The 24,750-nt window shown below is 38.1% G+C and overlaps 1 protein-coding gene across 3 annotated transcripts in view; it reads right to left on the bottom strand.

Moving 5' to 3' along the window:
- LOC306882097 (neurexin-1a-like) overlaps positions 1-14,575 on the bottom strand; it is a gene marked incomplete at its 5' end in the record, with an annotated part of 208,431 nt that extends 193,856 nt beyond the window's left edge. For all 3 annotated transcript variants that reach the window (XM_079436563.1, XM_079436565.1, XM_079436564.1), the window contains one exon: positions 13,867-14,575. In XM_079436563.1, the coding sequence (XP_079292689.1) occupies positions 13,867-14,575 (709 nt within the window). The remainder of the gene's footprint in view (positions 1-13,866) is intronic.
- Positions 14,576-24,750: the final 10,175 nt, after the last annotated feature.

Consider the following 24,750-nt stretch of genomic DNA (forward strand, 5'->3'; position numbering starts at 1 on the left):
TCCATACACCCTGCAACATCATTGTGACGGAACCACAGATCTTGTTTAATTTAATTTACAATTGAATTTACTCCCAGCCCAAACAACTCTGATATATGTTTCCTTTTTGTTTTTTTAAATGGCCCAAGCACGCCTATATACACATAGAATGCAGCATCAAACTAATTTGTAAAGGGAAAAATGTAAATAACAAATCCACACCATAGCAGATTTCAAGTGATCAAGGGTTGAGACAGTCCACTTCAACATTTTAACAGGATCTGTTTCAGCAATGCCACAAAGGTGTGTTACTGGTTACTGTTCAAGTCTCAGTGTTTAGATCAGTGTGCTCAATAAGGTATCTTTGACCTTCACTGTGTATATTTTGATTATAATGTCCTGGGCTGAAAATGGGCCCCAATCAAGCCCTGAATCACTGTGTTATACAACATGATAAATAATGAAGAAATGTAACACAGAAGCATATAAATTCTCAGAATGTGTTTGTAGCTTTGTGCTGTGCTGTTCCATTCTGGCTGAAGGGGAATTAAAATCACATTCTGGAATTGTCAAATGTGTAACTTCAAACTGTTTTATGAAGATTACTATAAAAGTAAAACTTCACAGCATTGATTAATCTTTGTTAATGTTATGAGTGAGTGCAGTGAGTTTTGCATAGACAAACACTGAAACCGACATACAGAAGTTCTTAATTTGTCATCTTTGCTTCCACATTAAACAGAAAACTTTCAACACAGAATTATCCTGATCTTCTAAATTGTTAAGCTATAGCAACTGTCAATAAGTGTGATTTTAGAAAGTTGGGTAACACTTTATTTTAAGCATCAATTCTCACTGTTAACTAGTTGGTTATTAGCATGCATATTATTAGCATATTGGCTGTTTATTAGTACTAGTTTATTAGTACCTATAAAGCACATATTAATTAGGGATGCAGCGATTCGATAATCAGTATCAGTATCGGCTCCGATACTGGCATTTTCTGCCAGATCAGGTATCGGTCAGACAAGACTGATCCAAATCCGATATTGTGCATAAAATATTCTGTGTTATTGTGAAGCCCCATGAAAGGCGCAAAAACATTATAAAGCACCATACAGTTCTCATGCACTATATTTCAAGTGTTCTGAAGTCATTCCATAGTTTAATGTGAGGTAAAGATGAATATTTAAGTTGTTAAATTCAAGTTCACATAAACTCTTCTCTACGCTGCGGCTGTCTGTCATCCTCCATTCAGCGTTCAAACTGCACGTCGCACTGAGTCACGACAGTCAAGATGGTGAAACTTTCTCCAAGAGCAGAGTAACTGACATTTAAAACTGCTAAAAGAAAAGGCTCCATTAACTATCTCACAGATATAATATCCTACGCATCAGTATCTCTTCCCTTTGTGTTTTGAACAGAGTGCTGTGCGCTGTGACTCCGTGTTGCTTCAAGGCCATCATTCTGCGCACGGGATGCTCATAATCGCTTTGTGCCGCTCTGTATTGGAGCCTTTTTATATTATAATACTTTTTCACAATGAAATATTAAAAGATGAAATTAAAGATTAATAGCCTTTCTTTTTCTGTGCTATATATCACATGTTGCTGCCTCCATTACTGTCCTATACACTACCTCATGGGTCGGAAGCATGCTCTGTAGTTTCTTCCCCCCAGAAAGAGGGGGGAACCGACCCTTCATGCCATATCCATATCCATCCTGGCTCTTCAGCTGTAGTGTCTCTATCTACTGAAGCATTATAGGGCTGAGTGAGCAGGGATATGGGGCAATGTCCCGGGTCGAACAGACGCTTGCCAGCTGTCTGTCCCCTTATTATGCATCATCCCTGAAGGCCTTGAGGTTTTCCACTAAGCTACTTAAAGCTACATCAGCACTGGTGGGTAAAGTTTATACAGCAGCAGGTCAGGCTGGGCAGCAGGTCAGACATGTCTACACACTATAGTTGTATTCCAGGCATACCAAGCTGACCTGCTTAAGGGCCTGGATGAGGGCGAGGAGATAGATACCGATGCAGTTGCATCGGGCCACAGATCTCTCTCCATGCTACCAAGGAGAAGGCCAGAGCTATCGGCCGTTGTATGGCAGCCCTGGTAGCCACGGAGAGACATCTATGATTTAATCTGTCCGAGTTGCAAGATAAGGACAGATTCTTCCTCTTGGACGGTCCACTTTTACCTTCTGGCATCTTCGGCGATGCAAAAAACACTGTCATCGAGAGGTTTCATGAGGCAAGGAAGTAGACGGCAGCATTCCAGTGCTTTCTCCCTCATCGTTCCCAGGTCCCCTGGCTGCTGGGTGGGAGCAACCTCAGACGTCATCCAACACTTTGTACCGCCTAGCCCAGAAGCAGAGTGTAGCTTTGCGTACTCCCTTGCAGAAAGACTGGGAGTTGATGTGCTCTCTCTGTCGGGGGACCTTCGGTGCTTCAGGGCACAGCGGTCTCCAGCGAGCACGGTTCTCAGCTGCCGCCCGACAATGGTATGGCACAAGAATGCTCATCCCCTCCAACAGGGGCAATAGAGTTGTTAGGCTGGTCGTTCCCTACCTGTCATCCACTTCAGGGCACCGGAGTGACTACTCTAGCCACACCAGAGAAAACTTCTGTCAAATGTCTCACAATGGGTGCTGCAGATTGTAGAAAAAGGCGACAGAATCCAGTTTGGTTTTCACCTGCCTCATTTCAAAGGGGTTGTGCAGAGCAGACTCTGATAATGGAATAAGAAATAAACACTTTCTTGTGAAAGGAGGCCATTGAGCGTGTTCCTCTGCTCAAGAGAGAGTCTGGGTTATACAGCCAATACGTCATTGTTTCCGAAGAAGGGGTTGTGTCCAACCATAGATCTGTGTCTGCTAAACCGTGCTATCAAACACTTTCGCTTCAAGATTCTCACTATCAAACAGATTGTGTCTCAAATCAGGTTTTTGCTTGCTTATCCAGCTCAGAGGACCACTTATCTTGGCGTGGTGTGGGATTCAATGATCTGCAGGCATGTCTGTCTCCTGCTTGTACCGAATTGATTCGCACAGCCATAAAAAGAGTGAGAGAAGGCCAGTCACTCACTGTCAAACAGTTTCAGAGACTGTTAGGTCTGATGGCAGCTGCGCCCAATGTGATACCTTTTAGCCTGCTGTACTTGAGGCCTTTGCAGTGGTAGCTCAAGACCAAGGGGTTCTCGGCAGAAGAAAACGGTGTAAAACTTTTCCTGAAGTGGAAACATTTTACTTCTTGGTGCGGACTCACAGTCTCACCTTCATGCCTGGAATTTGTCCCTGGCATGGTCAGAGCCTTCCTCCATGCAAGACCTGGGTATGTCCCTAAAGTGCCCACTAACATACCAAGGCCCATAATGCTGCAGGCCTTCTGTCCTCCACCCTGACCAGGAAAGGCTGAACTTACTGTGCCCAGTAAGAGGACTAGGTCCACAGAGCTGCCCTGTGGCGTAAGTCCAATCAGCTGTTTGTCTGCTTTGGTGGGCCCAAGAAAGTTTTCCCGCCCTCCAAGCAGATGCCTATGAGGCCTCTGACTGCCTGTCACTCTCTAGGTGTTAGAGTGCACTTGACACAAAGTATGGCGGCCTCCAAGGACTTTCCTGACAGACATATGTGATGCAGCAAGCTGGTCATCTCCACATACATTTGTCAGCTTTTACAATTTAGACCTGGCTTCCTCCCCAGGTTCTCAAATCTTCATGTCCTGAATAGTGTTCGCCTCACACACACTGGACAGGGATTTGGCATTCCGGCGCAGTGGGCATTCTCGTTGCCATAGTGTTTTGACGCAGCCTCAACTTCCCTGTGGGGGAACTCATCAGGTTACGTATGTAACCACACTGTGTCTCTCTGCTATACTTCCTACATCCCTGTCAGCGCTACTTCAGCTATCAGAAGCTTACCAGTGCTGCTTCGGATACGATCTAATGCTTCCTGGTGGCTTACGCCACCCTGCCTGTGAAGTCTTGCTCCTCCATTGGACTGATTACCCGCGTGCTTCAGAAAGCAGTCACGCGGTGAGGCGTTTCCATAGCATTTCAACGCAGTGTCTCGTTCCCTTTAGGAAACCATGGATACATGCTTAACCTGAGATGTTTGCATGTGGTGTTGATTTTTAAATGATTTTTAAAATTGCTGCATAATCAAAATAGTTTATGCAATATGCAACAAAGTAGAGCAGACATGTGTTTATCATAATGCAGAGTTAAATGTGATGATGATGAGTCTCTGTGACTAAATGTCTACAGTAGAACCACAGATTTTTCATACCATATTTGTCTGATCGGCCCATAAAACTCTTAGCAGCCTATAGTTTTTCTGCCTAAATAGTTGACGGCGCTGTGGTCTTTGCGGCTGTTTAATGTATTTGTCAAAAAAAGTTGGTTTAGGATTTTTTTCCCCCAGACAGACCGGCCCATGAGACATTTAATCAGCAGCCCATTGGTTATTTTCTTAATTGACATTGGGCTGACCCAATCACATCTTTAAACAACTCCCCTTTTGGCTCTCTCTCTCTCTCTCTCTCTCTCTCTCTCACACACACACACACACACAGTGGTGTATTATAATGAAGTAATAATATTTTGTTACAGTACTTAAGTACTTTTTGGGAGTATCTGTAGCCTACTTTAGTTTTTATATTTCAGCCAACTTTTACTCCGATACATTTCCCCGAAGCATATTCGTTACTTTCAACAAACTAGTCAGAAGAACACAGACTGCCGGAAAGGTTTGAGAATCAGTGGTCTGGCGTTTGTAAGTTAGAACAGCTTTGCTCAACTGCAAACCGTGCAAACAAGTGCGCGCACAATCGCGGATGATTCATTTTCCACTCAAAGTGGAGTCTGGGGTGTGTGATATACAGTATATCTTCTGCAATAATAGGGTAAGTGTTGTTGTAATGATGTGTGATCTGACGTTATCAAGTAGGCTATATCACACGCAGAGTGCACGCACTTGATTTATTAATGTATTAAAAAATTCCAGGCATTCAAAATTGTAGACGGCAAAAATGCTTCTGTATGCTTTTTATATTTATATAATATAGTTAACTTCTAAATTTTGCAAATATCACCTGGACTATATCTATATCACACAAAGAGTACCATTTTTCTGCAGATATCAGCATGAACACATTTAATAATAATTTCATACAAGTCCAGTAAGCAATAAGTGACATACATTTTAGACTTATTGCTTGTTTTTGCTAAATTTTGCCAAAGAAAATAGTTCCAAACAAAGATCACAGCACTGTTTTGCGTCTCTGAGCAATAGACGGTGTACTTATTGAATGAATCGGTTGAATAAATGATTCAGTGATTCACTCATTAACACAGTCAAATGCTCTGCTTCTGAATGAATCAGTCGTTTGAATGAATCGGTTTAATAAATGATTCAGTGATTCACTCATTAACACAGTCAAATGCTCTGTTCCTGAATGAATCAGTCGTTTGAATGAATCGATTGAATAAATGATTCAGTGATTCACTCATTAACACAGTCAAATGCTCTCTTCCTGAATGAATCAGTCGTTTGAATGAATCGGTTTAATAAATGATTCAGTGATTCACTCATTAACACAGTCAAATGCTCTGTTCCTGAATGAATCAGTCGTTTGAATGAATCGGTTGAATAAATGATTCAGTGATTCATACATTAACACAGTCAAATGCTCTGCTTCTGAATGAATCAGTCGTTTGAATGAATCGGTTTAATAAATGATTCAGTGATTCACTCATTAACACAGTCAAATGCTCTGTTCCTGAATGAATCAGTCGTTTGAATGAATCGGTTGAATAAATGATTCAGTGATTCACTCATTAACACAGTCAAATGCTCTGTTCCTGAATGAATCAGCCGTTTGAATGAATCGGTTGAATAAATGATTCAGTGATTCACTCATTAACACAGTCAAATGCTCTCTTCCTGAATGAATCAGTCGTTTGAATGAATCGGTTTAATAAATGATTCAGTGATTCACTCATTAACACAGTCAAATGCTCTGTTCCTGAATGAATCAGTCGTTTGAATGAATCGGTTGAATAAATGATTCAGTGATTCACTCATTAACACAGTCAAATGCTCTGTTCCTGAATGAATCAGCCGTTTGAATGAATCGGTTGAATAAATGATTCAGTGATTCACTCATTAACACAGTCAAATGCTCTCTTCCTGAATGAATCAGTCGTTTGAATGAATCGGTTGAATAAATGATTCAGTGATTCACTCATTAACACAGTCAAATGCTCTGTTCCTGAATGAATCAGTCGTTTGAATGAATCGGTTGAATAAATGATTCAGTGATTCACTCATTAACACAGTCAAATGCTCTGTTCCTGAATGAATCAGTCGTTTGAATGAATCGGTTTAATAAATGATTCAGTGATTCACTCATTAACACAGTCAAATGCTCTGTTCCTGAATGAATCAGCCGTTTGAATGAATCGGTTGAATCTCAAAGACTCACTCATTAATGGTCACTTTCTGTCACCAAAGTCTTTGCTGTCACCTACTAGCGGTTTTAATTTCACATTTTGACTATTTTTTTCGTGTTTTAAATTATTTCAAATATCAGTATTCGATGTTTTATGTTAAAAACACAACATTAGGCCTATTTATGCATCTGTAACTGCAGTTTAAATGCATCCATGTCCCCTGTGAGATACATTAAACTGTGTAAATACATCTTAATGCTATTTCAGATGCAGATTCCAGAAATGGTTTCTTATGTTGGAATGAAAGACACTAAGTACCGGACGAAGTGCTTCTTATTCTTACCCAAAAATACAAAATGGAAGAAAGAGTTCAAACTGAACACAATCTTGCTACTAAACCTGTATGAATATTTTTTTATATATTTATTTATTTGCTTCTTTTCCATTTTGCATTTACTTGTACTTTTACTTTCAATACTCAAGTACGTTTAAGATTTTTAAAAATACTTTTCGTACTTAACCCTTTAGGCGCCAGGGTTTTTTGGAAAAAATGCTGGATTTTGACATCAAGATTTCAAAAGCTTGTGGCTTGAAAGGAGTTAAAGATAGAGATCTACTGTAAATTAGAAAAATGTTGGGCATGACCGAAAGTTTATGTGGGGTGTAAATATACTCATCTAATTTGCATATTATGACGTCATCAGGGGCGCCCCTCTTGAATTTCATAATATTTAGGAAATAGTAGATATTGAATTGATGTTTGATTTTTATGTTTGTTTTTTTTGTCTTTTTCTCCTCATTCCAAATAATCAGAAAAGAGGAAAGCAACAATAAAACAGGAGAAAGTACTAAATTATTACTATATTACTATTCTATATAGTAGTAAAACGCATGTGAACAGGAGCCTACTTTTTGATAAGTTCATCAGTAATATTCAGGAAATAATAGATATTGAATGGATGTTTGAACTTATTTGCATGTTGTTGTTGTTTTTTTGTCTTTTTATCCTCATTCCAAAGGATCAGGAAAAGAGGAAATCAACAGTAAAACAGGAGAAAGTAGTAAATTATTACTATATTACTGTACCATAGTAAAATACATGTGCCTATTTTTTGATCAGTTGACCAGCTATCTGCCCAATCAGGTATCTATGTGACAGTTTATAGTTCTTGAGAGTATGGTACCTCTCATTGCATTGCACAGCGCACAGACCTACCCCAAACTGACTACACCTGTACTGTCTGCCCGCAGCCCTTAGAGCGCGCGCGCTCAGAACAAACAGCGCAATCTGGCCGATTATCAGAGAGCAACAGCTCTCCTATGGACACTAAGACCACATCCACCCCTGCCACCCCCATCCCCGTTGGGCAAAGTGTTGAAATGATCACTTGTTTGTGCTTTGTGAACGATCGCGCTTGCGCAGCGGCACCATTGCGCGGAAAAGATGTACCCAGAGAAGCGCGATCATTAGACGGCCGATCGTCATTTCCAAAAGGCAAATATTCCCCTTCAGAGTCAGAATCGGCGAATGACATTTGCAACACATCCTCACAGTACAACTTTTTATTAGCCGTTTGGCGATTTTCTCTCACAAATCTCACAATTTACTCAGACGCTATGAACTGAATTGCTTCCGCATCAATGACACGATAGCTCACTTACTCTGCTATTTCCTCGAACAATTTTGGTCTAGAATCGAAGTACTACATGTCTGCCATCTAGTGGAAGGGAATACAAATGAGCCATTACACCAGATTAGGAACTACAGCCCATTTCATGAAGTATGACGTCTTGTCGCAATTTTGCGACTTTGGCGCTTAGAGGGTTAAGTACAATAAATATCATATAATATTCTAAACGAATACTTCAACTTCTACCAAAGTAATTTTTTGGTAAAATACCTGTACTTTTACTTGAGTATGGCTTACAGGTACTTTATACACCACTGCGTGCACACACACACACACACACAGGATGCCTTCTTATTAGGGGTCGACCGATTATCGACCTGGCCGATTATTGGCACCGATATTAAGCATTTTTATAATAATCGGCATCGGTCATTTTCAAAACCGATGTGCCGATAAAATTATTTAATTATGAAACGCGCTATTTGGCTCTGATGCAGCCTGTCGGAACTCACCACTCTGTGGCCTAGAGCAGTCTCCGCCCACCGCGCATCTGATTTGTTGAGAGTCAGGAGTCCGACCAATCAACGTGGAAGACTAAAGGCGCTCTCACACCGAAAGCGCTTGCTAACAGGTGCTGCTTCATCAGCGCATCAGTTCTCTCTCAAAGGCAGCAGCAGACGTTGCTCAAGTTGCAATAAATTACAATCCACTACACTGAAGTTGTAAAAACCTCAATATTATCTATTTATGGTTTCCGAGATGGGGGAAATGCAGGGGGAATCGCGGAATCCAGTCATATAAATAGCATTTACTGTATAACGCGGAGTCACGGAATTAGTCAAAGTTTGGATGAATTAATCAAAAGTAGGTCAATACACTTAAATCGACTCATGATATGGACTATCTGTAAACATTAAGCTGCTAAAAGACTATTTAAATATGAATTCTGCATGTTCGGCGTGTCTCTGTATATGTGAAAGGCACAGACGCGCGGTTTTGACACACACACACACACACACACTGAAGTGCGCGACGCTCGCGGTGTATTCCGCATCTGCCATGTCACTAAAGGAGGACATAAATACATGAACATCATCCCCAGAACTGCTCTGAGAGTTACTTCATGAGAATTTGACTGTTTCGTTTGAGTAAAACGATCGTCATATCATAAATAGGCTACAGAAACTTAAGAGGTCCTGACGGCAACCCGTCAAAATAAAAGTTCGGTTTATTTACTAATGCTACTACAATTATTACAACTTTTGTTTAAAAGAACAGTCACACAATACGCTATTTCTTACATGTTTTAATTTTAATAGTAAACCCATTTGTTTGCCAAAAAATAGAGTTCAACTCTCATTTGATTAAAAGATAAATTAAATTAATGTTTTATGCCTTCATTTGCACTGTTCTGTAAATGAAAACTAATGGAAATTACTGTCACATAGGCCAAGACTAAGATACTGTCACATAGGCCAAGATTAAGATACTGTCACATAGGCCAAGATTAAGATACTGTCACATAGGCCAAGACTAAGATACTGTCACATAGGCCAAGACTAAGATACTGTCACATAGGCCAAGATTAAGTTACTGTCACATAGGCCAAAATTAAGATGACGGAAATTGGGACATTTCAATAGGCTATTGAACCAAGTGAGCCTATAACAGGCTATTAGTGTTATAGTTTCATTAAAATAGTTGCGGTCTTCTTCACAACTTCTACAATGGAGCTATGAAGACAATTAAATTATTTACACGTATTATATACATTGCGCTTTTTAAATTTATCAACTGATGTGCATTAGATGATGAATTGAATAGTCACCTCTTGTAGGTTATGATTTAGTCAACCGAAAATAATTAATGAAGAATTATGAGAGGTTATGCTATTACACATACATTTCTAACATGTAAATTATTGAAGCCAAATACTTACATTTCCCCAAGCTGTTTAGCTGTAGTATTTAGTATTCATAGGCTTAATCATGAAGCATACAGTGGCCCCACTTTTAACTCTCTCTTTATATATTACCCTTATTGTAGATGGATGCATGGGGGAAGACAAGAGTAAGAAGTGCAACCAACACTAGGGAAGGCCGTTTTTGTCAGAGCCCTTGTTATTCTTAATTCATTTTTACACCAGACATATATATCGGTTCAATATATCGGTTATCGGTCTACTTGGTCTGTAATAATCGGTATCGGCATCGACCCTGAAAAACACATATCGGTCGACCCCTACTTCTTATGCTTTTAAAGGTTCATCCAAGGAGTTTACAGATTTGACTAAGTAAGTTTACAGTTTATTTAATGCTATACTATGGGAAACAGTGATCATCTGATTATAATGTCTCTTCCCTTTCTCCCTCAAACACACAGGCACATACACAGAATGTCATAACTATATAGGCCTATAGTTTTAGGATTCATCAGTGTGGATTATAGTTTTATTATATTAATAAATTACACTTTTTAGAAGTTTTTAATGTGTCAATTCTCACTCTTTCCTACCTATTATTATATGGCTTTAGTGCTTTTATGGAATAGGAGCTGGTATACATATTCAAGAGCGTGCAAAGATGGGTAGTATTTTGATCGTATGTAGTGGGCCGGTCTGGGCCAATATGCCAGGGCCGATTTTTTGTCCCAGTCCAGCCCTGCTACTGTCTAGACATTACACATTCAACGAAATATGCTAGTCAGTGAACTCAAAACAAGAGAGATTCCAGCAACAGTCAATACAAATGCTGTAATGAAATGAGCATCCAACATTATTCCTGTGTTGAGTTATAACTGTTGGCTAACTGAGCCAATATATAGCTAATCTACATTTCCAAAAACTGACCAGTCAGTCAGTATTTGATATATAGATACTGTACTACTGTAATACTGTACTAATTTCTCATTGAGCTTTAAAGGTAAATGCTGTGAATAACATCTGCCATATTCACTTACATACACTGAATGTATAGAATCACATAATCTATAATCAAAATTGAAAATGAATGTTTAACTTGAACTCGTCTTGGATTTTACTTGTTTGTACGAAAGTAAACATTTAGACAAAGTGCAATACATACATGAAAAGGCCTCTGATTTCTGTAGCACAATAGCTATGATAACAAGAAAATATGTTTGCATATGTTTGAAAGTATACATCTGAACATCACAATATTCCACAAGTAATCCACACCATTCCAGTCCATCAATTACCATCTTGAGAAGCCAAAAGAAACATATCCATCATTAAGACATTTATAACTTTAAACCATTGCTTCTGGCAAACATTCAAGCATATTTGTTTAGAGCTGTTTTGGACTGTTTTCACTTTCTCTTTATATTATACATTTATTCAGACTAAACCACCTTTTCACTAGAGGAAGTGTGATTATGGATTATGGACTTATATTTTAGTTAAAATGCCTGAATGATGGATGTGTTTCCTACATGCTTTTGGCTTCATACATTAATTGATGGACTGGAGTGGAGTGGATTACTTGTGGATCATTTTGTGTTTATCAGCTGTTTGGACTCTCATTCTGACGGCACCCATTCAAGGCTCAAGTCTAGTTTATTTATAGAGCCCTTTCCGCTACAAATTAGACCAAAGGACTATGCGGTAAAAAATACAAATAATGATGAGAACCGGAAAAAAATAATAAAAAAAATTAATAATAACAGAAAAAATTAAATATAGCAACATCAAAGAGAAAATAAAACAAAATAAGACTTCCAAATTTCAACAATTAAAAGCAAGTATGTTTTCAAATGAGATTTAAAAATATAAATTGATGGTATACCTGGGATTTAGCAATATCAAAATCTCACGATACTATAATATTGCGATATGAAGTCCACGATACAATATTTATTGCGATATTTAAAAAAAAAGACAAATGAAGAAATGGAAAAAAAAGACAATTTTGTACATTTTAAAGTTAAATTATTCTATCTAATGGACTTGGAGAGTTCAAAATTAAGAGCTCCAACCCATGTTCCTAAGAAAACTTAAAAAGTCAGTGAATTAAAGGGGACTCAACCCTCTTTTTATTTGTGATATACTGTCTCAGTCTAAATTACTTTCACACTGGTGTTTTAGGAAGCCAAACAAATTAGAATATAATAACAAAATAATGACAGTAATAGCCATATATTGTAAAATAACTGCACTGTAAAATAAAAAAATTATATTTAATTGGTATATTAGTTTTGCTTTAAACTACAGTAGGGAAATTACAATATTTCTTTCCTAATATATTTAGAATTTGGACTGCATTTAAACCGCTAGTGTCAGCAATTCTTACTGCACTTTTATTTTGACAGAAACGGCAGTAGAGCTTTTATTTTGAAGGAAAACTCCAGCTTCAGTGAAAATGTACTTACAAAAATGTGTCTCACTACAAATCTAGTAAAATGCTGTAATCATCTGCCGAGAAAATAAAGCCTAACTGGTGGCCGTTGCGTTACGCGTGCTAAACTCACAGCACATGCAATAAACGAGTTCACTGCATTCATTGAGAATCAGAGAGGAGGCGTTCAGCTGCATTCTGGGTCAATTACAATTTTGAAATAAGAGATTGGCTTACTCCCAAATAAAGTGCATTACAATAATTCAAGCAGGAGGAGACTAATGTGTGAATCACTATCTCAAGATCAGCAACAGACAACAAAAGACTTCATTTTTGCAATAGTCTTCAATTGAAGAAAGCAACTTTTCACCACACATTTGATCTGATCATCAAATCTTGGGGTAGAGTAAAATATAACATCCGGATTCCTTATCTGGGGCTGCAAATTCATTGACCATGGACCTAAAACATCTTTTATGTAACTGTCAACCTGATTCTGCCTAAAAATTATAAATCTAAAATTCTAGCATGAAACTCTAGATGGCACAGTCTGACAGTTTGACATCATTATCACATGGAGACGCTGATTGGTTATTTTTGTTTCAGCAGCCAATGAGCTTGCTGCTCAACATTTAAATACTTGGCTAGTGCTTGCTGTAGCAGTTGTAGCCCGCTTCAGAAACATCTGAAATTAAAACCTAAGTGAATGCTCTTTTACTCCATATCGCTGTGCATATTGTGTGGTCTGCCAAATTAATTTCAAGATAAGCAACCATAAACACATTAACATTGTCATCTACATTACCATGCAAATGCCTCCGAGAGTTGTCATGACAGAAGTTCAGATTTAGTCGCATTTAGCTGGAGATGATTTTGCTCTAACCAGCACTTCATCTCCACAAGACGTAATAACAAAGAAAAACAAGAAGAAAAAAAAGAATAAAGAAAACAAGATAGGCCCCAAAATAGAGCCTTGAGGAACTCCACAGTTAATAAAAACAGTAGAGGATGAGAATTCCCCAACTGTCACTGAAAAGGATCTTTCCTTCAAATAAGAAGAAAACCATTTTAAAACAGTCCCTCTCAGACCCACAATATGCTCTAAGCGCTCAGTGAGAATATCATGATCAATTAAATCAAAAGCTGCACTAAGGTAGAGCATAATTAAAGCTCCTCGACTACCCGAATCCCAAATGAGTAACAATTCATTGGTTTACATTTTTAATTTTGTTAATTTTAATTCATTGCAGAGAATCCATTGATGAGCAAGTGATGGAATGCTACATTTCTCCAAATTTGTTCACATCTACATCTTGGATGGCCTGAGGGTGAGCCATCCCTTTTAGAGGGAACTCTTCCTTTTAAGGCAGAATTAGTCTAGGCTTGTTAATTGATTTGCAAATGACTTGCAGTTTTATCAATCACATGCAATGTTGCTGAATCAAGATATCTTACCTTGACCGCAGTCTTTTCCCTGATAGCCGGTTTCAGAGCAGTCACATGTAGTCTCATTATTGACAACACTGCATACACCTCCGTTTAAGCACATGTTGTGTGAGCCACAGAGGTCAGTGCTTACCCCGGCACTGGTAATGATGACAGGCTCTGAATTGTTGACTTTGAAGTCTGTTATCCAGCCCATAAAGGCAGTGTGATCCTTCACAGTGTCCGATGTCAGCTGTGAAGACATCAATCTTAGTTCTGGTGGAATCCCTCCTAAGAACAAGTGACTGAAGACAGTCATATCCCGCCTTTTGGACTTAACCTCCTGCCACTTTATTTCTTTGTCAACGATGAGGGTAGTGTTTCTGAAGTTCCTCCTGATTGTGACTTCATGCCACTGGTTGTCACTGATGACAACATCTGAAAGTATGGAAGCAGGTTCAGCACAGAAAACAGAAAAGCGTAGTCTGAGTTTCCCCTCATGTATGTGCAGCTCGAGGAAATCGCAGAAGCCTTCATCATCAAAGTACACCAGAAGTCCCTTTAAATTCTTGGTTTTCATGCTGAAGCTCATCTCGCTCTCACAGCAAGCGTTCCACATGGGGAACGAGGCCCATTGTCCCTCTGCGCCAGTAAACCGGAGACTAGCTCCAGCTTCCACAGCACACACAAAGAGTCCAATCCAGAGGAGATGGGCACCATGTCGCATTTGAAGAGTCATAATGCAGTCAGGCTGAGTTTATAATAATCTTAGTAAGATTTTGAATGGACAAACTATAATAGTGACCACACTTTCCAAATCACATAAAACACCTAACAGTCTCTCTTAGGATGGTTCAACGTCTCTAGAGACCATTCCACTACTTTTCTCCTCATGTCATCAACATTATTTGTGTTCTGCATTTAATTTTTTTTCAATTATCATCCACAGTGTTCAGTGTCATCCATCATGTTACTTTTTGTCTGAAACTGTGATTTTGACCATAAGTGCTTTATAGGGTTAAATCCTCTTTCAACAGTAGCAGGCAGCAGACGTCATCTCGGATCCCTCAACATACGGCCATTGACACTGGAGAAAAAAAACACAATAACAGTTCATCTGACAATCGTTCTGACATCCTAAGGAAGAATTTGCTCACAGCAGTGTTTCCCATCCCTTTTCCTGGAGGCAGAGCAGTGGTACACATTTTGGACGTCTCCCTTATCTGACTCTTATCTGACTCATCTCGTTCAGCTTTTGGAGTTGAATCAAGTGTTAGGAATTAAAAAGAGTTAGAGAATGTGTAATGATGGCGTGCCTCCAGAAACAGGGCTGGGAAACACTGACTTACACAAATCCTAGACAAACATGACTGTTTTACTATTGCTTATTATACCTGACTATGAGTGGCCTTCACTCCAGAACAACAAGCGTTTATATACAGTATATAAATATATATACATATGACTGAAGCGAAGTGACTGAACTGAAGTGTTTGCCAGGATTTGCATAAAAATACACCGGTCAAGGCAAGTTTCCCATTTGTATCAAGGAAAATAATAACAGACTTTATGTGTTGCCATTTAATGAATTAAAATGTAATTACAAAAGTTTGATGTTTCTGTAAAACATTATTTTTATTTTTTTCATAATTGCTTTACTGTGTACATTTAAATGTAATTAAATACAAGAGTATATTTTAAATACAGGTATGTTATAGAAGTGCGTTTTTCATGTCATACCAAGGGTAATTACTGTCAATAAACATCAGATGACCCCTTTCACCCCAGAGTGTGACAACATGCCCCGCTACAGGTTCAGTGTGTTTAATTAACTGAACCTGCGATCTTTCCCGTGGGAAAAACGGTGGGAATGTCTGATTGTAAACAAGACTTTAATGCAAGGGAAAAAACATACCTAACTAAACATGGAGTAAGACATTTAACTCTCTTGTGTTTAATAATCTGTATCGGCTACATCATCATCGCTGTCCATAAGGACTGATCCGTGTATGTCTCGAGGACGATAAATAAAGTCTAAAGCCATACAGCACCTAGTGCTCTGGATAACACGTTAAGGGTTCGATTGTTATGTTTGCGTGACCTTACACAGTTCATAAAGCACAAGTGAACATGCTCATCCTTTCATTTTCAGAAACACACAGATTAAAACAGAGATGTAAATGTGTGTCATGAATGAAGCTCCAGATGTAATCGCTGCGATCAGAGGTGATACGCCCCATAGCACATCAGCTCATCTTCTACAGAAGAACATGTTCAAGCCCTTCGTGTTGCATGCTATACATCTTTTAAAGCACGTATGCCATCAAACAGCATTAATCGAGCTCACCTGAAGAGCAGCAAACGATCCATTCGGACAAAACCGAAACTATATTCAGCATCATTGCACGAGCGCATCTGGAGTGTTAATGAACGCTGATTCTGGGAGTAAAATGTGTCGATGTGCATCTATGGGATTTCTGCAGAATAGAGTAGCTAGTGCACACAACACATCCACAGAGCTGTTTGAAATGAAATGAATTCGGCTTACCCAGCACGCCGTGGCTCTCGTCGACTGATGAAGACGGTAGTTGGAGTAAGTTATGGAGGCAGGTTAGGGCTAAAACAGCGGGTCACGTGACGCGGCTCGGGCTCTGCAGCATCTTCAGTCAATGCAAAGCCCTGATGATGTCGCTAATAATATTCAGCACTGCTGACATCATTATAATTAACCCAACGGAAACTGTCAAATATTACTATTATTTTATTATTATTATTAAAATAATAATAATGGGAATTATAACAAACAAATAAATAATATTACAGAATACTAACCCAAGTATGTTTTAGAATGTTATAAAAAATAATTCTTATTCAATCTGTCCATTTCTTAATCTTTGTTAAATGAATAGTGTCTGGACTCTAGGCTCCACACATCATTCACTCTTGCTGGACTGTTAATTAATTACTCTTGAACACACTCATTGAGGGATGCTACTTAAGGTAGAGTGGGGAGAAATTTAAGTTTTGTTAAAAATCTAACAACATGAAAACTCTGGACATGTTTCATACATGTTTCATGCTTCTTTTATACTTTTATTTTATAATTCCTGCCAGTGTCATTAAAACAATGATAACTTTTCTGAACACATTGTTTTACAGAAGAAAAAATATGTAAACCGTCCTTAAGGGGGCGTTTTGCCCCACTCTACCCTCCTCACCTCACAAGCTCTGTCATTCTGGAGTGTTGCGTTCACAAGTTTATGTGACCCTGCTTCTCCCACGCAGTGTTTTCATCCTCTGTGGATGTTTTCCTCGGCCCTCTGTAGACCTACTGTCGTCCTCTATGGACGCCTGATATTGTTCTGGGATGCACAGTACACTCTAAAAACTGCTGGGTTAAAAACAACCCAATTTGGGTTATTTTGGCAACCCAGCGCTGGGTCAAAAAGGGACGAACCCAGCGCTGGGTTATTTTAACCCAACAAGTTGGGTTATTATGTTTAACCCAGCATGCTGGGTTGCTTTTTTTATGGTTTAAAATGACTACATTGCTAGGCTAAAATGATCCCAAATCGATCTAGGCATTAAACCTACAAATCTTGTTCATTTTAAAATCACACAAAGAATGACTTTCAAAAGGTAAATATTTATTAAAAACAAGAGAAAACAGTCAAAAGGTAACATGCAAGAAGAAATGCAGAAAAGTATGGCATTAACAGCTACAGAGTTTATAAATGAAGCATTGAACATTTATTGAATATAACTTCTGATCAAATTGGAGTTTTTTGGTCAATTTTATATATTGCATAAAAATATACAAAAACACTGTTATACAATAATTGTACAATTAGTTAATAATTAAGTCCTTTACAAACTATTCTGGCATAACATTACACAAATAAACCACAACATTAACACTGATATTATAACATTCAACAGATGCATGTGTATGAATGACAGCGTGTAAACTCCACTTCTACTAAACAACACATTTAACATTTGGTTTTTACAAATTATACACTTACAGTTTGTTTCATAGTCCATGAATACAGATCATGCATCACTGTCAATTTTCATGATCTCTTTAGCATAATTGATGTAGTCATGAAGAAGCCCCATCAGCACAGCATGTGACATCTTTTACAACATCCAGGGCAGCATCCTCCTTTAAAACCACTGTTGCATCAGTTTGGGGGAAACGTCATTGTCCTCTCTGACCAGCATTCATCCCAGTCACCGCCTGTTCTCCATCAGTTGCCTAAAAACAGAAAAACATTTGAAAAAGAAAACATTTAATTAAACTATCCATTTTCAGATAGAAGTGCATCCACATCAGTAAGGACAGGTAAATAGTCTGTTTTATAATTTCATCCACTTGGATGTTTAATTTCTCTGTCTACCACATGCTATAGTGGCAGCACTAGTGTGAGGGCATGAAATATTGTTTAAATAAATATATTGCTTTCAGAAAGCTACTTCTTTACTGAAACATTAAAACAGACATGACATTAACATACCTCACAATCTTCCATGTACGTGGAGGGCTGCTCTTTAAAGGGTTAGTTCACCAAAAAATTAAAATGGTCATATTTACTCTCCCCATGTTGTTCCAGACCCATACAAACTCTGCTAATTTTTGGAACACAAATAAATATATTTAATATTCTCTTAAGTTTTGTCCTCCATTGCAAGTCTGGGAGACCAATATTTTCTTCTGAACGGACATTCGCTATCATATAATTTAAGGTTTATTCATATATAAATATTGGAATGGATTACTTCAACAATAACTGTATTTATGAAGCTTGAAAATACCGCTTATCTAGACTCTCAATGTTAACAAAATAATTATGAGAGAAAATTAAAAATATATTCATTTGTGTTCTAAAGACAGAAAAAAGTCTTACAGGTTTGGAATGAAATGAGGGCAAGTAAATAATTTTTTGTGTGAACTATTCCTTTAAGAAAGGAAGACCAAGAATGATGACTCTCCAAATCAGACAACTCCAAAGTTGGTTTGAGTTCTGCAATGAAAAACACAGACATCAATGTTTACATAAAATATGAACCCATCACACTGTTGTTGCATCAAAATGTGAAGTAAACAGGCAAGAGACAACAGAAACATTTATTTTCTAAAAATAACTTACACCAATCTCAAAAGAATGATGCTCTCCTATGTCTCTGGCTTTCAACATCTACAAAAACAAACAAACATTTTTTACTCTTAGTTAGTGATAAAAAATGATAACATAGGATTATGAAGTTTACTTGCCTTAAACCGTCTTTCCCTCTCTTCTGAAGAAGCTGAGAATATGGCGTCCTCACACGAGCAGGCTTCTGTGTGGTTAACTCCCGGCGCGGGCATTCACACACAAGCTCAACAAGTCTGAAATATTACATGCAAAACATTACTTTTAACAATTATATAGTCTTGCTTGTGATCAGCTGATGCGCCCCAGGGGCCTCATGTATAAACAAAATGGGCATTGAAATGTGCGTACACTGTTTCCCACGCACAAGTCTGAATTTATATCAAATAAACTCGGTGTAAATATGTGCGCACCGTACGGATGCTCTTGACTGTGCGTACGCACTCTTTTTCCTGGAGTGAGAAAAGTAATGAAGTAAACAAGGACTTTAAACTATGTTTTCATTTTGATATACACATTTACATTATATAATATATAATATACAATATTCCACTCTCATTAATGGAGATAAGCACTGAAAAAGCCCACATAAGAGTGAATTTTAAACCAAAATGATATGAATTTAATCATATTTGTAGTGGATGCGCTTGATCACTTTTCCTGTGGCATGCTATGTTTTAATGACAGCGAGGAGTGCTATACAGGGTTCCCACTCTTTCATGAACACCAGATTCAAGGACTTTCAAGGACTTTAAGCACAATTTATTTTATACCAAGCAACTATCAAATTCACACGCCAGCGAATGTAGTGTCATGAAAGACCTTACAGTACTAAACATTTTACTTACACTTAACATTTACATTAAACATTTCAAAGTAATAATGTTTTGAATGTGTAGGTTTCATAAATATAAATAGTTGTGTTCGAAGGAATTTAATGAAATCCATTGAAATTAATACTGGTAATATTCAAATACAATTTCTAAAATATTGATAAAATATGCATCAAACTATTTTTTGCTGTAGGTCTTCTACAAAATTTAAATTTGAAAAAATTTCACAATTTTTAAATTAATAAAAAGTGGTTAAATGTTGTAATAATACTGTAAACCGGTTAACATAAAAATTAGCATGTTCTCTCAGTAGAGACGTTACTCATTAATAAATAACTCAAGTCAAAATTATTTTGTAAATCCCATTTTTTCATCTTTGACCCAGAGGAATGCAGCTGCTCAAAATTTCATTTTTTTTCATCATGAACATTTTAAACCTCGTACATGTGAGTGAGTGAGTGAGTGAAGTGACATTCAGCCAAGTATGGTGACCCATACTTGGAATTTGTGCTCTGCATTTAACCCATCCAACGTGCGTACACACACAGCAGTGAACACACACACACACACACACACACACACACACACACACACACACACACACAGCAGTGAACACACACACACACACACACACACACACACACACACACACACACAGCAGTGAACACACACACACACACACACACACAGCAGTGAACACACACACACACACACACACACAGCAGTGAACACACACACACCGTGAACACACACCCGGAGCAGTGGGCAGCATTTATGCTGTGGCGCCCGGGGAGCAGTTTGGGGTTCGGTGTCTTGCTCAAGGGCACCTCAGTCGTGGTATTGAGGGTGGAGAGAGCGCTGGACATTCACTCCCCCCACCTACAATCCCTGCCGGCCCGAGACTCGAACCCACAACCTTTGGATTACGAGTCCAACTCTCTAACCATTAGGCCACGACTTCCCCTCAAGTGCAAATCTGTGCAAATCTGACAAAAAAAAAAACAAAGAAAATAAAAAAAAATTAGGACTTTCTATTTGCTTTTAAACTGTAAACGCTTTTCACTAAGCTGTTTTTCTTAGTTTTCAAGCTCTCCATTTTCTCCTTCGCTCCATGTCGCAGTAAGTTTTGGGAGTTCATTTTTAGTCCATCTCCTATCCTGAAAAGTCTGTCTTGCAGAGATTGACTAAAAATGAGCTCCTAAAACTTACTGCTATTCTGGAAGATCAATTCTTCAAACAGTGGTACAAGAAGATGTGCTGCTGGTCCTTCAAGAGGCTATTCAAATCAGTCTTCATGTATTTCACAACACTTCAGCATGTTATTTTCATTAAGTGAGGGTCATTTTTTAGGATTTTTTACGCAAGCAAAGTCTCTTGTAATGAGACTCCAGGAAGGTTGCAGTGCTGGAGACTAAATGTTTGATGGTTTACACCTAATTCTTCACATTAATTCTTAATTAGTTTGCAGTTACCGTGTGTCTTATCTTCTCCACCTGTTTTGTCTAACCCCGCTGACCCAGTGAGCATTTCACTGACCAATGGTCATGTCTTAACTTTACAATTTCTGTATTGCATTAGTTTTGAATATTTCTCATTATATGTCACTTATAAATGATTAATTACAATACAATAGTACCTATTAAGATAGATGTGGTTTGGAATTGGTCAAATGTGCTTGGAAATAAATATGATCAGAATATCAACATGTCTAATAATTATGCACACACTGTAAAGATGTGCTCACTTTACACAGAGTGTGATCATGAAATTGAAAGTGAAAGTGAACTGCGAGCTCATTCAAATGTGATTTCAAAACCCTACATATTAATAGCGCAAATATTATATACAATATTAGAATGTTTGCGGGAGCAGGACACACACGTTGTGGGAGCGGGCGGTAATGGTCAGAAACTCAGCGAGAGCGGCTTAAGAAAACTCTAGACTGCACATCAACACACGCTAAGCTTTTTTCACACTACCCCATCTCCAGCCCAATCATTAGTGCCGTTTCCTTCTGTCTTTGGCAGCATATATGGGATAATTTTGAAATAGCACCATAAACTAAATTTATTTCAAATTTAATTCAAGCACTTTCAAGGACCTTTGTTTTCAAGTACTTTCCAGGCCTTGAATCCATATGTCTGAAATGCAAGTACTTTCAAGAAGCGTGGGAACCCTGGCTATAATAATTCATATTTAAACTAAACTGCAGATCTCATGTTATGAGAATTGTTGTTTTTAGCAAGAACAAAGATCAATGATGCACACTGGTGGACACTGCTGGATTCGGTGGTTGAATAATAGCTACTGTACAACCACAGCTGCACGGAGTTGTTGATGGCGTGTGAAGGCATCTCCACAACATTATGAAAAATACCATTGTATTTGAAGGATATAACTTGGAAAAAAAAAAAACGGTAAGATTTGCGTGTTTCCTTTTTAAAATACTTTGTCAGTGATGCACCGGGTCAGAGAATTGTATTTACACTGCAATAAATATAGGCCTATCTGTTTCCACTAAAAATAGCTAAAAGATGTTCACCTTTTCAGAAAAACTGAATAAAGTTTATTTGATTTGAAGTGTTTAAAACAACTGAAATACTATTTGGCCAGTGGAAAAGAATGAGGTCAAGTAACTATATTTTATTTTTATCTGAGAACTAAACAGTTTTGTTTTTTGATAAATTCTAAAACATTCTGGATGATTTTGGCAATACAAATTAATGTGGCACAAATAGCATTTAGTCCGTATCTCATATTTCCTTAATGTCTTGGACCTTTGACAGTGTAAACATGGTGTCACGTGAATGGGGGATATGCATGGGAATGATATGCAGATGAGGTTATGCATCATAAAACTAGGCGTTGTAAGCTCCATACATGGTGATTTCTGGGAGGAGACGGGGTGGAGATCTTCCCCTGACTGGGATCTATAAAGCGATTTTTGCGTAGTTTCTGGCGTACGCATGCTTTTATAAATCTGAAAACATTTTGTAATTGAGCTTTTGTGCAAAATTTACCGTCTGAAAGGGAAACTCCTACAATTCATATAAGGTCATATTAGGAACATATGCATACTCAATAAAGTCAGGTGCAAAAATAACCGTGTCCTTGCCTTTTCAGCGCTAATTCTTCACTGCGCATATTCAGTAAATCCTGACAGTACTATTTTAATGCCAAAAGACGTTTTGTAGCTGTTAGTAAATCTGGCCCCTACTGTAATCAAGTCAGATTTAAAATAACCATTTTTGGTCTGCGCCAACCACTGGTCTACTAAATATAAAAATGACTACACACAATCACCATTATATTTTTGTCTAGTCATGTTTGACTGCGCAGGTGACTTTATAAGCATTACTGAACTCCTGTTTTCACCTGGTAACCCCTCCCAGGACCATGGTGCCCAGCACCTGCCTGCTGCAGCCCACCAGCCAGCGGCCCAGCCCTCGATCGCTCGCCGCGCCGGGGATCGACGCCATCCTGACCGATGCATGTCCACCTGCTGTGGTCACGGTGGTCTGTCCTCTCTTCAGCAGCCACTGAACTGAAAGGGCTTCGCTGTGAACACAGACTTCAGTGAACTACTAACACACAGGCAGCACTGCACAGAAGCATCCGATCCTCACAGTTACACAAAACCAAAGACATTTGATGAAAAAAGGCTTTAAATAAGTAGCTCTCAAACACTTATTTAAGCATCAAACCACAAGTGATCGCTATGACCAAAGGCACAGCTGACTACATTTATAAGAAGAAATTAAAAAGGCTTTTAAGTGCAGGATACATAAATCATCACCTAACAGCACACCGGTCACATTTACAGCGATATACAGCCATTGTTGTTCACACTATTATCTACTTAATTATTAAGTGGAACACTTAGTTTTTTCTTCAGGAGTAAGATCTTACCTGGAAATAGGGTTTTTGTTGTTTAGAAAAATGCAGGACCCTCCAGGACAGAAGTTGCCTATCCCTGCCTAGAAGGATCTGTCCAAACTCTGGATTCAGAATTCCTACAACCAGAATAGGCACCTGTTTTTAAAAAAACACACACTTTACCATCCCATGAGCCCGCAGGACAGGATACATATATCATAATCATAACTCTATGCATGAACTCTGCTGTGTTTTGCTAGACTCTCCACCAGTGTTTCCGCTGTAGTGTTTGCCTATAACAATGTGTCCCAGCAGCAGAACGCTTTCTTGACATATTGCAAACAACGACTAAACACGGTTTTTTCATGTTTCAGTCAGTTTTGTGATTTTGGCCATTTGGCTTTTCATAAAAATTTTATTTAAAACTACTGAAAAGAAGCCATCCAAAAATACACTTTTAAGTTACTTATAAAGTTATTTATTGTATTCTGCTATTTTCAGATTTTTGGAGTGATGACATTTTTTTTTTCTTTTTTTTCCCTATGTAATATTTACTCTAATATGTCAAAAACATTCTGAAATGCATCCAAATTAGTACATAGTTGCATGTTTAAATATACCAACAAAATGTTTGCAATTCTTAATGGAATCAGTCAGCTGGGGAAGTATGGTGATATGTATTAGTTATTTATTTATTCACCATATTCACCCGGCGTGTCTGTTGAACTGTTTTGTACTGTTTTTATATGATAAACAACAGGACGACAAAGTCTCATTTCATGCCTGTTCACACAAACATAAATGTTCAGTGCAAAATATCAGTGCATCAACATTTCTAAATGGTTTCCATTGCACCAAAGAAGAATTAGCCTTTAAATCACAGGTGCATCCCAGTTCACATTTTATTAATGTAAATAATATGATTAGTGTATTCACACTGAAAATCACTTTCAACATTCACTTCAAATACCCATACAATGCACTGTATTAACCAAAAAAACAATGATTAAATAACCTTATATAATCCATCGACGAGATGGTTGAGTTTATAG

This window comes from Barbus barbus (assembly GCF_936440315.1).
Source record: "Barbus barbus genome assembly, chromosome: 16".
NCBI lineage: Eukaryota > Metazoa > Chordata > Actinopteri > Cypriniformes > Cyprinidae > Barbus > Barbus barbus.